Raw genomic sequence first — 14,744 nt, forward strand, 5'->3', positions numbered from 1 at the left:
TAAACTCCATAAGCACTTTATTCAGGTCTGTTATGTCCTCCATGATCTTGGGGCTGATTCCGAGTGCATAAGAGAATGTTAGGAAGAAGATTCTCCTCTACTTTTGTGTGCAGTGGATGGCAGCTGGTCTCAACTCACCTCTAGGAGAACTACAAACTAGACATTCACTATGCACAGAGGAAAATTGCTAACAAAATGCTACCTACAAGTGATATAATGGAAATGCAAAGTTTGTTGAAAGATTAGGTACAAATGTCTAATTCTGCCACTACCAGTGTCTGAAGCTATTGATAATGTTATAATTCACATGGTGACAAATGTGGTAGCGCTAACAGATCTTCTTGGATGTATTACACATCTGCCACTGTAACCAAACCTCCCGGGGTACTGGGTCTCCTTACAGAGATCAAATAGGTCTAGGAATTCTTATGGGGAATGAACTTGGCTGTATTACAAGATCCTGTTTGGTGGGATTTACTGATTGATCTAAGAGGAGAAAAAGCAAAGCTCCTATACAAATGACAGGACTAGACAGGACATGTGTCATTGCCTCAGAGCAGCATTATATATGATTATTTAGAGCATATACGGTAACGTGTCATCCTGTGTCTCAGAAAAGACAAGCTCACCTACAGCTTTGTCCGTTACCAGTTTGCTCACTCGGCTCTCCACGGCAGTCAGAGTCTCTCCTGGAGCTTGTTCGGTCAGCAGGCCGGCGCGTTTTAGATTGGAAAATGTCAGCAGATGCTCAGGGCCGTAGCTCTACATGAAGCAGAGAATTCAATTTAAGACAAGAATAACATGACTGAAAAGCAGATCAGTACTTATTAAAGCTGATTCTACGGCACAGCAAATCAACGTCATTAGAAACAATTATGTTTCAGAAACCATATGAGACATGAATCAGTCGGGGCTGTAATTGTGTGAATTCTACATTTCCTAATATTAATCAATGGCTTTATCCATGGTCCTAAAATGAGTAACTGCATTAGCATCGTATTTATAGGCTCTTTCCATATATAAACCATGCCAGAAAAGGGTTGAATGAGTTCAGCTGAGACATAAACTAGGCAAGTACAGCATACCTGAATTAGGCGTCATGAAAAGATGACATGGAGGTGTGTGTATATATATATATATATATATATGGTATTCTACTATAGCTTGTGTCCTGATGTGTAAAATGTGACCTCTTTAGGCTACTTTCACACTTGCGTTCGGAGCGGATCCGTCTGGTATCTGCACAGACGGATCCGCTCCTATAATGCAAACGATGGGATCCGTTCAGAAAGGATCCGTCTGCATTATATTATTTCACTAAAAAAGTCTAAGTACAATTTGTATTCAGACGGATCCGTCCAGACTTTACATTGAAAGTAAATGGGGGACGGATCCGTTTGAAAAATGCACCATATTGTGTCACCTTTGAACGGATCCGCCCCCATTGACTTCCATTGTAACTCTGGACGGATCCGTTTGCCTCCGCACGGCCAGGCGGACACCAAAACGCTGCAAGCAGCGTTCGGGTGTCCGCCTGCTGAGCGGAGCGGAAGCCAAGCGGAGCCATACTGATGCATTCTGAGCGGATCCGCATCCACTCAGAATGCATTAGGGCTGGACGGATCCGTTCGGGGCCGTTTGTGAGAGCCTTCAAACGGAACTCACAAGCGGAGCCCCGAACGCAAGTGTGTGAAAGTAGCCTTAACTAATCAGAGGAATTTTTGTTGCAGGGTAAGCTGGATCTGGTGTGTACAAGCTCCAAGGAATGAACAATAGACATCTCGGCGGTGCACCTCTAAACCCATACAGGGAGATAAATTAACGAAACACATACAAGTTAATATTCATCGGACTTGCCCCTTTATCAGTCTGCTGACGAGTCACCAACAAGGGACTACTGATTCAAAACACGAGCCAAGGGCTGAAATGATAAAACAGGGGGCTGACCATATGAATGGTGCTACACAGCGTTTCTATATTTCCTCCTAACCCAATGATTATGAAGGACTGTAGCTTGTCTTTTTGTATAATTTTTTGTAAGCACTGAACCCTTTTTGTATTAGGTGTTTGCTTTAATGTTAGTCCCTGTAAGCTGCATGAATCTATTGCCCTGCTTGCCGTCTGATTGCTCGAGTGAACGCATGTTGGGATATCTATTGGCCTGGAACTCAGTAGATGGTGGGTATCTGGGGTGCGTGGACTGTGTTGGGGTATGATTGAACGCTCATTCCCCTTGAGTGGCCCATGTAAAGGGGCTTCCAATCACCTGACAAAACAGCAGATGCTCATTTGTCGGGTGATTGCATCTTTTATGCGGTACCAAAAATCCATGTTTGACAGCAACACATCTTCCTGTGCAAGGAAACTGAATGGAAAAGAATAATTGTAGTAATGACCATTCACCCACCCTCTCGTTCCTGGCCAGTGTCACTCTGTAGGCTCTGTATAAAAGGGCCCATACTGCTTGCCTCCCCCAATTCCCACAATCAGTGTGATTATTTTACATGCCTGATATGCACATCAATGAAAACTGACAAGTAGGTGATCTCGACCACCTAGTGTCAGTGGACATGAGACCGAGCTTCTCTATCAGCATAGACTGAGTGACTTCAGCTTCAAAGCTCACGTTTGTGACTTTTTAAAACACCTCTGCACCTAAATCTAAGCTGTCTTCATCACCTTCCCGAGAAGGGCGCAGGGGCCAGCAGGCCAGGCACATTTATATCTTTTTTTACACTAGTTTTCTGGCATAAAAGACGCTTCTAGCTGGCATAGATTTCAGTTTAGGCTCACAGACTTCTGGAGGATGAGCCTGATGCCCCGTTATAAATTAGGCACATCCTCTGGCAGCTCAAAATAAGCAGTTCATGATCACTGAGGCACAAACACTTTTGCTATACATGCAAATGGTCATACAGACCTGTAAGTATTGAGTCTTCAGAGATCTGTAATCTTTTGCTATTAAACCTAAAGGAATAAATAATGCGATTAAAAGATGTCCATGTATAAAGGGTTTCTGATCAGTGACACAAGAGGCAGGGCCTACCATTTTCTGTGAGCGACAGTAGACACAGCAAACGTAAACTCTCAATGGGTGATACCTGCAAAAGGAACCATGGCTGTTCACATGCATCTACAATATCAGCATTGTCCCCCAGTTATTGCTGGTCAATATATGACGGACTCACCTGTCTGTTTATGTGTTCTTCTATTACACTGATGTTTTCTCGAACATTAAATCCCTCTAGTAATGCTGTGTGTACAATAGCAATAAAACTATTTTAGTGCTAGAGCAAGAACCCAATTCATCATCATGCTGCTCACTTTAAAGTAGGTCTGTCAGCAGTTTTCACACTAGGCACGAGTCCTGGACAACTTTTTAAGCATACATATGTTGGTAGTTTGCAGGGTCACAACTGACAGACTCCTTTTTGTACTGGTTTATTAAAAATCAATTAAAGAGTTCTCTTAAAAAAAAGGGTCTTCCAGCATATTATATTCCTCGTAGATCCTGATTCCACCGTAGGTTGTATACTCGCTGAACTTTTAGTCTGCAGCATTTCTGGTTCTCTCAACCAGCACCAGATCCATCCAGTGATTGCGTGACAACTAATGCCTGTACCACACAGGCAGACTGAGCAAGCGATTGTTGGGAGCGAAGCATTCCTTCCCGGCAATCGCTTGCTAGCTAGCGGAGGAGACCAGTGCTATTACATGCAGCGATATCGCTATGACATCGCTCGTCCCCATACGGCCTAGTGGTTTGCAGGCGGGAGATCGCTATTAGACTGCACGACCTGCCGCTGGAAAGCATTGATTTTTAAGCATGCCTAAAAATTAGAATTGCCTGATGAACAAGTGTTTGCTCATTCATCAGGCAATCGGCGGCAGTATTACACTGCTAGATGATCGCTACTGAGGGTTCAAGCGAACACTCGTTAGCGATTAGTTTTCAAAATCATCTCCAGTTTAGACTATTAGGCTAGGTCTACATGACGACATTTGTCGCACCAATGTCGCGCGACAATTTTTTATAATGATAGTCTATGGTGTCGCACTGCTACACTACTGCTAGACTATCATTATAAAAATTGTCGCGCGACATTGGTGCCACAAAATGTTGCGCGACAAATGTTGCAGTGTAGTTGTGCCCTATTTGTTTCGCAACTTATTGTCGCGCGACACATGTTAACCTAGCCTTACACTAGTAGAGCTGGAGGTGATGGGACACCCACCGATTAGTTTTTTTTTTTTAATCAAACAATTTTTATTGTAATATATTTTGTAAAAGATACAACAAGTAAGAGGTGTCTCCTTTTTCCCCTTAAGTTCCCATACATCATACAATATTTGACATACATTGCATCAGTAGCAAAGTCAAATCACAGACAGATTATAGATATATCCAACATCTTATGACAACCAACAACGAATTGAAATCCGCTCCACGCACACCTCCTAACATAAAAACTAAACCCTCCCACCCATATCCCAACTGTATCTCATAGGGGTGACACTTCATATACTCCAGCACTATACCACCTCGATCTCTTCACGTATGAGAGCAGATATTGCGTAAACTGTTAGGGCAGTTTATTGTAAGGTCATTAGTTCTATTCCACGTCCAGTTCTAAAATAGGGACGTCAACCGGTCTCTCAGACAATCTCTCAGTAGTGCTGCAGACGCCATACCAGGGGTATCTAGCCAATCTTGCCATATCATAACAAATTTAGTAAGACATTTTCTTTTCATATAAATTCCCCTTTCAAATTGTATCACATTATTCATCCTGTTTATATACTCTCGTACAAAGGGGGGGGGGTCACGCCTGTATCCAATGCTTAGCAATCAGTACTCTTGCCTGGAAAAGCATCCTCTGGACACACAGGGCCTTTTTGTCAGCAATACCTGCTGAATCCAAAATGCCCAATACACAGAACCTATGGTCATTGGGAACCTGGATTTGAGTTGTTTTGGTTATCGTTTTTCTTATTCCCGTCCCCACCGATTTGTAGGAACCACAGCAGCTGTGACACAAGATATAAACACTTACAATGTTCGGTTTTCAGAAGCTCCTGGAAGTCCTGTTTGGTTTTCTTCTTCATGATCGACTCACAGGCTCCAATATCTTTATCAAAAATAACACAAGAACATTGGCTTTACTACAACATGTTATCACTCCTATTTACTAACTGTCCAAGATAGCTGGACCACCTTAGAAGAAGCTTGGCACTGGCATTTCTCTAATAACCTCTGCTCCGTGATTCAATTCATGATCAGTAATGTTCTGCATGTTTTCTTCATTAAAGGGACACTAAACCTGGAAATGAATGCCAAATAATTAAGCAATATACAGTAGGTGCCCTCACTATTTTTTCTGTACTTTCTGCAGGATCCTAATACTAATGGTCCTGTAGAAATCCTGCACAGAACACAAGGGTTACCCGCCTGCTGATCTTCTCCATCTTTGGCTGGAGACTGCCTCCTGCTGTTACCTGCCTGTCCCACAGCAGACAGGAGGCTCCTGCTCCAGCTACTTGTCGTACAGCAAGACACATGAATATGAGGAGGGGGCATAGAGAGAAGATTTCTTTATAGATTTCTCAGTTTTAACTGTAGTATGAGACAAAATAGAGGAAAAAGAGGAAAGGAAAAGAGAATGTGCCGGGATATTTTCTATGTTTTTGTGGATTTTCTGTGTTCACTGTTCCTTTAGCCAGCCACTACACAGTGTATGTATGATTACCTGATTTATAATAACCATAATCATTCATTTCAGAGCTCACGCCACTCATCCTACAATATCCATTTATCACCTGTACAAAAATATGCATTCTGCATTGAATGATAAGAGATGTTTGCCCGTTCTGGGGCTTTATTCACTTAAAACCACTTCAAAAGAATATTATTTCAGGCACAAACGGTTAAAGGCAAAGTACTATGCAAAAGGGGGTTATCATCCACACAGGCAGCTGCTGGCACTGTGTATTCCTAAATTCCATTTTCACCCCCGAGTCCGTTGGCCATGCACATTAGATACCTGTCAGGCAAAAAGGTCATCTGGCCAACAGCTATTCCCCCTGACCTCATCATAAACTCACTCGAGCATGCACATCTTCTGATTGGGGAAAGACGAGACCCTGACTTATCTCCCCTGTAAGCAAGGATTGGGCATGCTGACATCCAGACTGCTTTTCCCCTGAGACGTGCTGTTGGGGAAAAGTTGAGGGCCCCCCATCCACATGATGATTGGCGGGTTCAGCCAATGTTAATCACTTTCTACTTCTACTACAGAGAAAAGCATAAGGGCTGTAGTTGTATTGCAGCTAAATAACAACCAGCAGCATCAGGGCTAGTGTTCTGCGTCTGCGCTGAGCTCCTAATCTGTAGTGGATGTTAATTCTGCCTACATCTGACTGCTGCAATGTGTCCGATGTAAAGACTAAACTACACTTCACAGAACACTACACATCACCTGAACAAGCTTTGCAAGAAATGCAGGGAGATTTCAGCACTGACACTAGCAGAATTATGAATACAGCTCTAGGCTAATTACAGGCTGTAATACAGAATCTGCACAGGATAAGGAGAGAATTTACCTTTTCTGCATATACATTAAACTGTGATATTTTGATCAAAGCTGAAAAATCCTCTTTTATGTATAACACTATAGGGGCTCAAGCACACGAACGTATTTTCTTTCTGTGTACGTCACGTTTTTTTTGCGGACTGTATGTGGAACCATTCATTTCAATGGATCCGCAAACCCAAAAAAAACGGAAGTTACTCCGTGTGCATTCCGTTTCTGTATGTCCGTATTTCCGTTCAGCAAATAAATATAACATGGCCTATTATTGTCTGCATTACGGACAAGGATAGGACTGTTCTATTAGCGGCCAGCTGTTCCGTTCGGCAAAATACAGAATGCACACGGACGTCATCCGTACTTTTTGCGGATCCGTTTTTTGCAGATCTGAAAATACACGCATGAGCCATAAATGAATACATGTCTAGATTTGCGGGAATTACATAATTATTCGGGCTCATCAGAAATGATCTAGCAGCTCAACAGACAGATTCAGGTTTCCAGGCTTTGAACAGCTCCTACATTTACCATAAATCAGCACATACAGTCCCACAAAACAGGATAAAGTACGACTATAAAGTAAAGAATAGGGTCACTCCGTACGTAAACTCAGCATGCGATGCTCCTGCTTTAATCCTTTCAGCTCCTGAGCAACAAACGTTTTCATCTGTTTGATGTCCATTCCTCTACGTTTCTGGAACGCATCAAATATTAACAGTTATAAGCAATGCGATTTTCAAAGTGCAAACTATCTATGAAACATACACCTGGTTTTAAAGGGACTGCACAGGATTAGTATGGCAAAGCCGCCTAGCTCCACTAAAGTGAATAGGGCGGATCTGCAGTTCCAGGCACAACCTGTGGTCAGGAGCGGGGCTGCTTAGAGATGAAAGCAGCCATGTTTTTGGTAATCTTGAACAAAACCTTCAATCTCAATAAATCTCAGTTAGAATAATGCCTTTTACCCCCACCCAAAAAAAAACCCATAAATAAACCTGACAGATCACATGTCCATTGTTCAATCACACAGCAGGGTCATTATTGCTATACTGGCTGTATCAAAAGCACATTTTAAATGGATTTTTCCTATCTCGTAAAGCAATGGAATATCGCTAGTATATGCCATCACTTTTTGATCGCTGGGGGTCTGATCTCTGGGGCACCAACCAATCTTGAGAATGAAGTGGATGTACGTTAATGCAGCGTTATACCCCCTTCTGTGTATTCCCTGCACAGTGGGCCCTGGTGCAAGGAACAGCAGCCAGCCCCATTTACATGAATGAGGACACTCTACAGTTCCCTGTACAGACTGCAGCCCATTGCTGACCCCTACTGATCATAACGTGGCGCCATGTCCAAATCATGGCTTTGTGATTGGTGTGGGTTGACTGTACAACGGTTGTGCATGTCTGCGGCTTCTCCCTATAACTCTATGGGACATGGAATAGGCCCCCCTTATATATCATTCCTAATGGCATACTTTATTCTCTGTATCCTCAATTACATTTTTAAAACATAAAAAGTTAATTTTTCACAAATTGTGAATACACAGCCACACGTTTTTCAATTATTTATAACATAAAATCTACACAATCCACTTACATCATATTGAGTTTGCAAGTTGCGGGCTTTCTGACTCAGAAAGCTAAACACATTGGAAAAATGCTCATTCCGAATTTCTCCAAATACCTAGGGATATCGGAACATAGTATATAAATGATGTGAAGTTTTACACTGATGCATATAATAGGTCGTTATACAGAAGTGAAACATGCACAGAACATAGCACAGTTTACAGTCTAGGAGAAGTACTGTGAGCAATTTGGTGATAGTATAATTAAGTAATATCCCTTGTGAACCTTAGATAACCAGGAAAGAGATACTTGGAGGCTTGGGCCGAAAAGTGGCAGATGAGGTTCAACGCTGACAAATGTAAGGTTATGCACATGGGAAGGAATAATGCAAGTCACCCGTACATACTAAATGGTAAAACACTGGGTAACACTGACATGGAAAAGGACTAAGCTGTAGAAACCAGTGCCAGGCAGCTGCTGCCAAGGCCAATAAGATAATGGGTTGCATCAGAAGGGGCAGAGATGCCAGTGATGAGAACATAATCCTACCACTTTACAAATCACTGGTCAGACCACACATGGAGGACTGTGTACAGTTCTGGGCTCCCATGAACAAGGCAGACATAGCAGAGCTGGAGAGGGTTCAGAGGAGGGCAACTACAGTAATAACTGTAATGCGGGGACTACAGTACCCTGAAAGATTATCAACATTAGGGTTATTACCTTTAGAAAAAAAGACGACTGAGGGGGAGATCTAATAACTATGTATAAATATAACAGGGGTCAGTACAGAGATCTATCCCATCATCTATTTATCTCCAGGACTGTGACGAGGGGACATCCTCTGCATCTGGAGGAAAGAAGGTTTGTACACAAACATAGAAGAGGATTCTTTACGGTAAGAGCAGTGAGACTATGGAACTCTCTGCCTGAGGTGGTGGTGATGGTGAGTACAATAAAGGAATTCAAGAGGGGCCTGGATGTATTTCTGGAGTGTAATAATATTACAGGCTATAGTTACTAGAGAGGGGTCGTTGATCCAGGGAGTTATTCTGATTGCCTGATTGGAGTCGGGAAGGAATTTATTTTCCCTTAAGTGGCGAAAATTGGCTTCTACCTCACAGTTTTTGTTTGCCTTCCTCTGGATCAACGTGCAGGATAACGGCCGAACTGGATGGACAAATGTCTTTTTTTCAGCCTTACAAACAGACTAATTTTTGAGAGAATATATTTTGCTAGAATTCCTCAGGTTATAGTCAAGATTACTGTTCACACATCACAGTTGGCATTTATGGAATATTAACAAGTACTGCTTGGTGCATGCGCAGTGGAGATTTCCTTCATAAATCTGGGGGCGGATTCAATCATATTTACAGTGAAATCTGTATATTATACATGCAGATTTCACCTCTCTACATGGAAAGGAGGTGAAATCCAGAGTGACAGCATAGCATGTGAATAAGAGTACTTGAAAATAATCTCATTCATTCTGCTGTTACTGTATTCTACTCTGATATGAATGGACGTACCCAATAGAAATGGCTGGAAATAAAGTGCCACCATTTATTTAATGTTGAGCATGAGTCGCAGGATCTTAACTATCTTACAGTGACTTATGAAACGTGCCATGTATGTAAGGGTCTCTGAAGGCTCCCAGAAGTGGACATGCCATTTCTATGGAACCCTTATAAGCACTACCATAATATACACTACACTCAGCATCGGTCCAGGCTAGTCTGACTGTAATATTAATGCAGATGAGACCAATTTTAATGGCTGGAAATTGGTTGGAAGCGGAAGATGTACGCAGGGCGATTGAGAAACTTTCTTCTCAATCTGCCACATACAGACGAGTGGGGCGGAAGGAATACAATCCTAGGAATGTGGAGGAGATCACAGCATGGAATATTCTGAATTCTATAAGGAGACTCCCTATAAAACTACTGGAAACTCAAGATTAAATGTTTTAATGATGGGAGTGAAGAATTCTAATGAGAATAAAAGTCAGAAGAAGTACTGCAGGCAATCTATTACCAATGCTATAATCCATAGACCTGCATAAGATATACAGTGGCTACCTGACACCTCTCCTGACATGTCTGGTTTAGTCGCTGCTTGCATTCCCCATTTAACAATTCTTCTGGAGCATTTTTTTTTATAGAACTGTGTGTTGTACCATTCCTCTATTATTCCTACTAAACGTTTATAAAATGAATTAGCAATTTAACAGTTTGCAAAAAAAAAAAAAAAAAGGTCCAGATGAGTGTTACCAGTTTGGAGGGTGTCCCTGCACATTCTGACACTATCCAATCAGTGCAGAGACACACCGCAAACAGATAACACCCAGCTGGACCTTTATTGCAGGGTGCTGGCAATTCATTATTAAACTTCTAATAGGAATAATAAAGGAATGACACAACATAAAGTTATAGGAAACAAATGCCCCAGAAAGCAAGCAGTTACGTCACAGGTGACAGGTTCTCTTCGACATAGAAAAGTTCTTACCTTATCCTGAGCGTTCAGAAGAATTTTCACGCTTTTATCAGATGAGGTCACCTCAGGCCCAAATTCCACACTTCCTAAAACATATAATAACATCAAATCATTTGTTAGAGTGAAAATGAGGGGGAAATATCACAACAACCTAAAATTAGACCTGGCAGGTAGAAGACACACTGTCCAGATTTACTAACCCTATAGATGGTGTAAACTTAGACACACTGGGGGAGATTTTATAAAATAAAAAAAAATGGTGCAAAGAAAAACTGGCTTAGTTGCCCATACCAACCAATCAGATTCCACCTTTCATTTTTCAAAGGAGCTGTGAGAAATGAATGGTGGAATCCGATTAGTTGTTATGGGCAACTAAGCCAGTTTTGATAAATCTCCCCCACTGTCTTGACCTGCAGCAGATTTATCACAGGGGCTCGGGCTGGATGAGAAATCTGGTGCAGACACTTTTGTCTAGCTCTATGCCATCTATAGTGTATATAGTGTATAACTATTCGTTTGGCTATTACTTTCAAACAGAATTTTTACGCTGCACAAAACAAAGCATCTTAGGCCATGGCCTAGAAATCCAAGTTTTGCCCCAATTCACTTAGGCACAGACACATTAGTAAATCGGGGCCAGTATACTGCATTAGGCGCATCTTGCTAGACACTGTTACATAAAAAAGCAAGACAATCGTGTCGGCAATCCGCTGTATCTGAAAAGCCTCATGTGCCCGGACATCCAGAGAAATAGTCCAACTACCAGCACCAGACACGAATCTGAGCTAATGACCAGAGTCCTAGTTAATAACGGTCAGGAACGCCCAGACCGCTGCCAGCATGCTGTATTCAATAAAAGCTATGATGCATTTGCCTGTAGTGCCGGACGTTCCTGACAGGCATGTTAGACCTTACCTCTTTCTTATGCCACCTCTTGGCTTGGATCCTTTACACCAGTCATGCTCAACCTGCGGCCCTCCAGCTGTTGCAAAACTACAACTCCCAGCATGCCCGAACAGCCTACAGCAGGGCATTGTGGGAGCTGTAGTTTTACAACAGCTGGAGGGCCGCAGGTTGAGCATGCCTGCTTTACACCAATATTTTGCACTAAACCATTAACCTCTTAGGCCAGAAAAGACTTGTATCGTGTGTCAGTTAGAGGCTCTGACAGGATCGCACAGCATTTTTTCCTGGATCTGTTTCTCCGCTATTTAAAAAAAAAATTCCAGTAGTGTTTCCAGTTCCATTCCGGTTTTCCGTATAGGAATATACAGTAATTACATAGAAAAAATTGGACGGGGCATAAAATTTTCAATAGATGGTTCCACAAAAACGGAACAGATACGGAAGACATACGGAGTACATTCCGTATGTGTTCCTTTTTTTTGCGGACCCGTTGACTTGAGTGGAGCCACGGAACGTGATTTGCGGGCAATAATAGGACATGTTCTATCTTTCAACGGAAACAGAATGCATACGGCGTACAACCCGTTTTTCTTTTGCAGAACCATTGAAATGAATGGTTCCGTATACGGACTGTATACAGAACGCAAAAAAACTGCCCGTATACGGAATGCAAAAAATGTCAGTGTGAACGAGTCCTTAGCGTCCATTCACACGTCTGTGGTGTATTGCGGATCTGCAAAACTCCCGGCCAGCACCCCTATAGAATTGCCTATTCTTGTCCGCAGTTGCGGACAAGAATAGAACATGTTCTATTTTTTTCCGGAGCGGAAGATGGGGTCCGCGCTCCGGAAATGCTTCTCCGCATCCATCCCTGCCCCATTGAGAATGAAGTGAGTCCGCACCTGTTCCGGATATTGCGGAACGGATGCGGACCCATTCCACGGATGTGTGAATAGACCCTTATACTAATTTATATAGTTGTGTGACCCTTATGCCTCATTCACACGTCAGTGATTTTGAGCCAAAACCAGGTGCGGCTCTAAACACAGAACAGGAGCAGATCTTTCCCTTATGTCTGTGGAGGCTCCAATCCTGGTTTTGGCTCCCAATCACTGATGGAAATCACTGACGTGTGAATGAGGTTTTAGAGTCCTGGAATCTATTGAATGACACGGACATAATAAAGTCAGTGTAAGGCTACATGCACACGACTGTTGTGTGTTTTGCTGTCCACAAAACGGATCCGCAAAACACAGATGGCATCCGTGTGCATTCTGCAACTTTGCGGAACGGCACGGACAGCCTTTAATATACCTGCCTATTCTTGTCCGCAAAGCGCGGACAAGAATAGGACATGTTAAAAAAAAATTGTGGACCACGGAACGAAGCAACGGATGCAGACAGCACATGGAGTGCTGTCCGCATCTTTTGCGGCTCCATTGAAGTGAATGGGTCCGCATCCAAGCCGCAAATACTGTGGCTCGGATGTGGACCAAAACAACGGCCGTGTGCATGAGGCCTAATACAACAGATTTCAGGACTGTCAGAGGAGCGAGGCCAGAACGGAACCTCACACTGACACACATTGCAAGTTTATCTCATTCAACACATGTGTGTTTGGCCTCAGTGGCCAGCCTATTCTGGGCTTTAATGACCAAGTGACCATGCCCATGCCAGAGAGGTGGAAAAGAAACCATGGGAGCCAGAGCGGAGGACTACAGCGGCGATGAGCAGGTAAGTATGATCCTTTCCTGCAACTGTTAGAGATTATTGGGGTCATTTATTACACTGGTATAAAGTAGAACTGGCTTAGTTGCCCATTGCAACCAATCAGATTCCACCTTTCATTTTCCAAAGGAGCTGTCATAAATTAAAGGTGGAATCTGATTGGTTTCTATGGGAAACTAAGCCAGTTCTACTTTACACCAGTTTGATAAATGACCCCATATGTATTCCATGACAGCCCCTTTAAACAATCATAACATGTTTTTTGTCCTAAGTTTAACATATATATATATATATTGGGATATTGGGGAAAAAAGGGATGCAAAAGCATAATATGCTAAACTTTTCTATCCTGTAGAGTCTAGCAAAAAAAATGTAGACGTTAACGGATAAGTTTGCTGTTTTTTTTGTTTTGTTTTTTATGGAAACCTATGGTGACAGATGCCACTGTATCCTTCTTAACATATTGTGTATAAGATAAACATGGGGCAAAAACGACATGTGAACACAGCCTTACTAGCATATCTGGGGCTCACTGGTAAACGCCTTCGCCAGTGATATGACAGCATCATCTAATAGCTCTAGTGCGGTACCTGGGAGTAACTGCGGTTACACATATGTAGAACACAAGTATGCTCCGGCGGCTTCCAAAGTGTCACTTCAGAATTCAACTCACCACATTTAATTCTGAAGATATCATCAACAAGTCCTTCATATACGACCTGAGAACACAGGGGAGTGATGTAGTCCACATCTGCAAGAACAGAATGTCATCTTGGTGTGATCGAACACTAAGTCAAGTCAATGCTGAAAGTTCAAAAATGCTAATTTAAAGGCTATTACAATTTCTGTACGTCTACTACACAGTGGTCAGAGATGGCTGATTAGCTAGACAGATGAGATGGTGCCCAGAAAAGTAGTAAGTCAAATTCTAATAGAAAATAGCAAAGTGAAAAGAAGCAGGACATCCCCAGGTATGTGATTTTGTTGGGACAGTAGGAGAAATGACTTCAGTAGATTGATGACCCAACCAAATCGGTCCAGCATGTCCAAAATGATTCCTAGGCTGTCCAGATTGGATGACAATGAAGGGTCCTTGATCGAGATGTTGTCCAGGTATGGGATTGCTACTATCCCCTGAGCATAAAGGAGAGCCACGACCGAGGCGAGCACCTTGGTGAAGACCCTCGGAGCCATGGTCAGCCAGAAGGGGAGCACCACAAAATGGTAATGGTAATTGGGTCTCCACAAATGCCGAAATTAGACTGTTCATTATGGATGAAAGTTTAGTAGACTGCTCCTCGTCTAGGCCTAACTCTACATCTGAAATTGTACCCTCTCAATGGTCATCCTATTTGGAAGACATAACACCACGCAACAACAAAAAAACGTTTCGTCGGCTACTGGTCAAAAATCATGTGCGGATTACAAATCCGAAGTCAGAATTGTTGCAACACGT

At 42.6% G+C, this 14,744-nt stretch overlaps 1 protein-coding gene across 1 annotated transcript in view; it reads right to left on the reverse strand.

Moving 5' to 3' along the window:
• The window catches only part of VPS33B (VPS33B late endosome and lysosome associated), a 40,943-nt gene that overhangs the window by 7,113 nt on the left and 19,086 nt on the right, over nucleotides 1-14,744 (reverse strand). The window contains exons 11-19 of the mRNA XM_044279498.1: nucleotides 13,962-14,039; nucleotides 10,667-10,740; nucleotides 8,190-8,276; nucleotides 7,191-7,281; nucleotides 5,055-5,129; nucleotides 3,189-3,253; nucleotides 3,047-3,101; nucleotides 2,921-2,967; nucleotides 630-762 (exon numbers count right to left, since the gene is read on the reverse strand). Of these exons, the coding sequence (XP_044135433.1) occupies nucleotides 630-762; nucleotides 2,921-2,967; nucleotides 3,047-3,101; nucleotides 3,189-3,253; nucleotides 5,055-5,129; nucleotides 7,191-7,281; nucleotides 8,190-8,276; nucleotides 10,667-10,740; nucleotides 13,962-14,039 (705 nt within the window). The remainder of the gene's footprint in view (nucleotides 1-629; nucleotides 763-2,920; nucleotides 2,968-3,046; nucleotides 3,102-3,188; nucleotides 3,254-5,054; nucleotides 5,130-7,190; nucleotides 7,282-8,189; nucleotides 8,277-10,666; nucleotides 10,741-13,961; nucleotides 14,040-14,744) is intronic.

This window comes from Bufo gargarizans, chromosome 2 (assembly GCF_014858855.1).
Source record: "Bufo gargarizans isolate SCDJY-AF-19 chromosome 2, ASM1485885v1, whole genome shotgun sequence".
Lineage (NCBI taxonomy): Eukaryota > Metazoa > Chordata > Amphibia > Anura > Bufonidae > Bufo > Bufo gargarizans.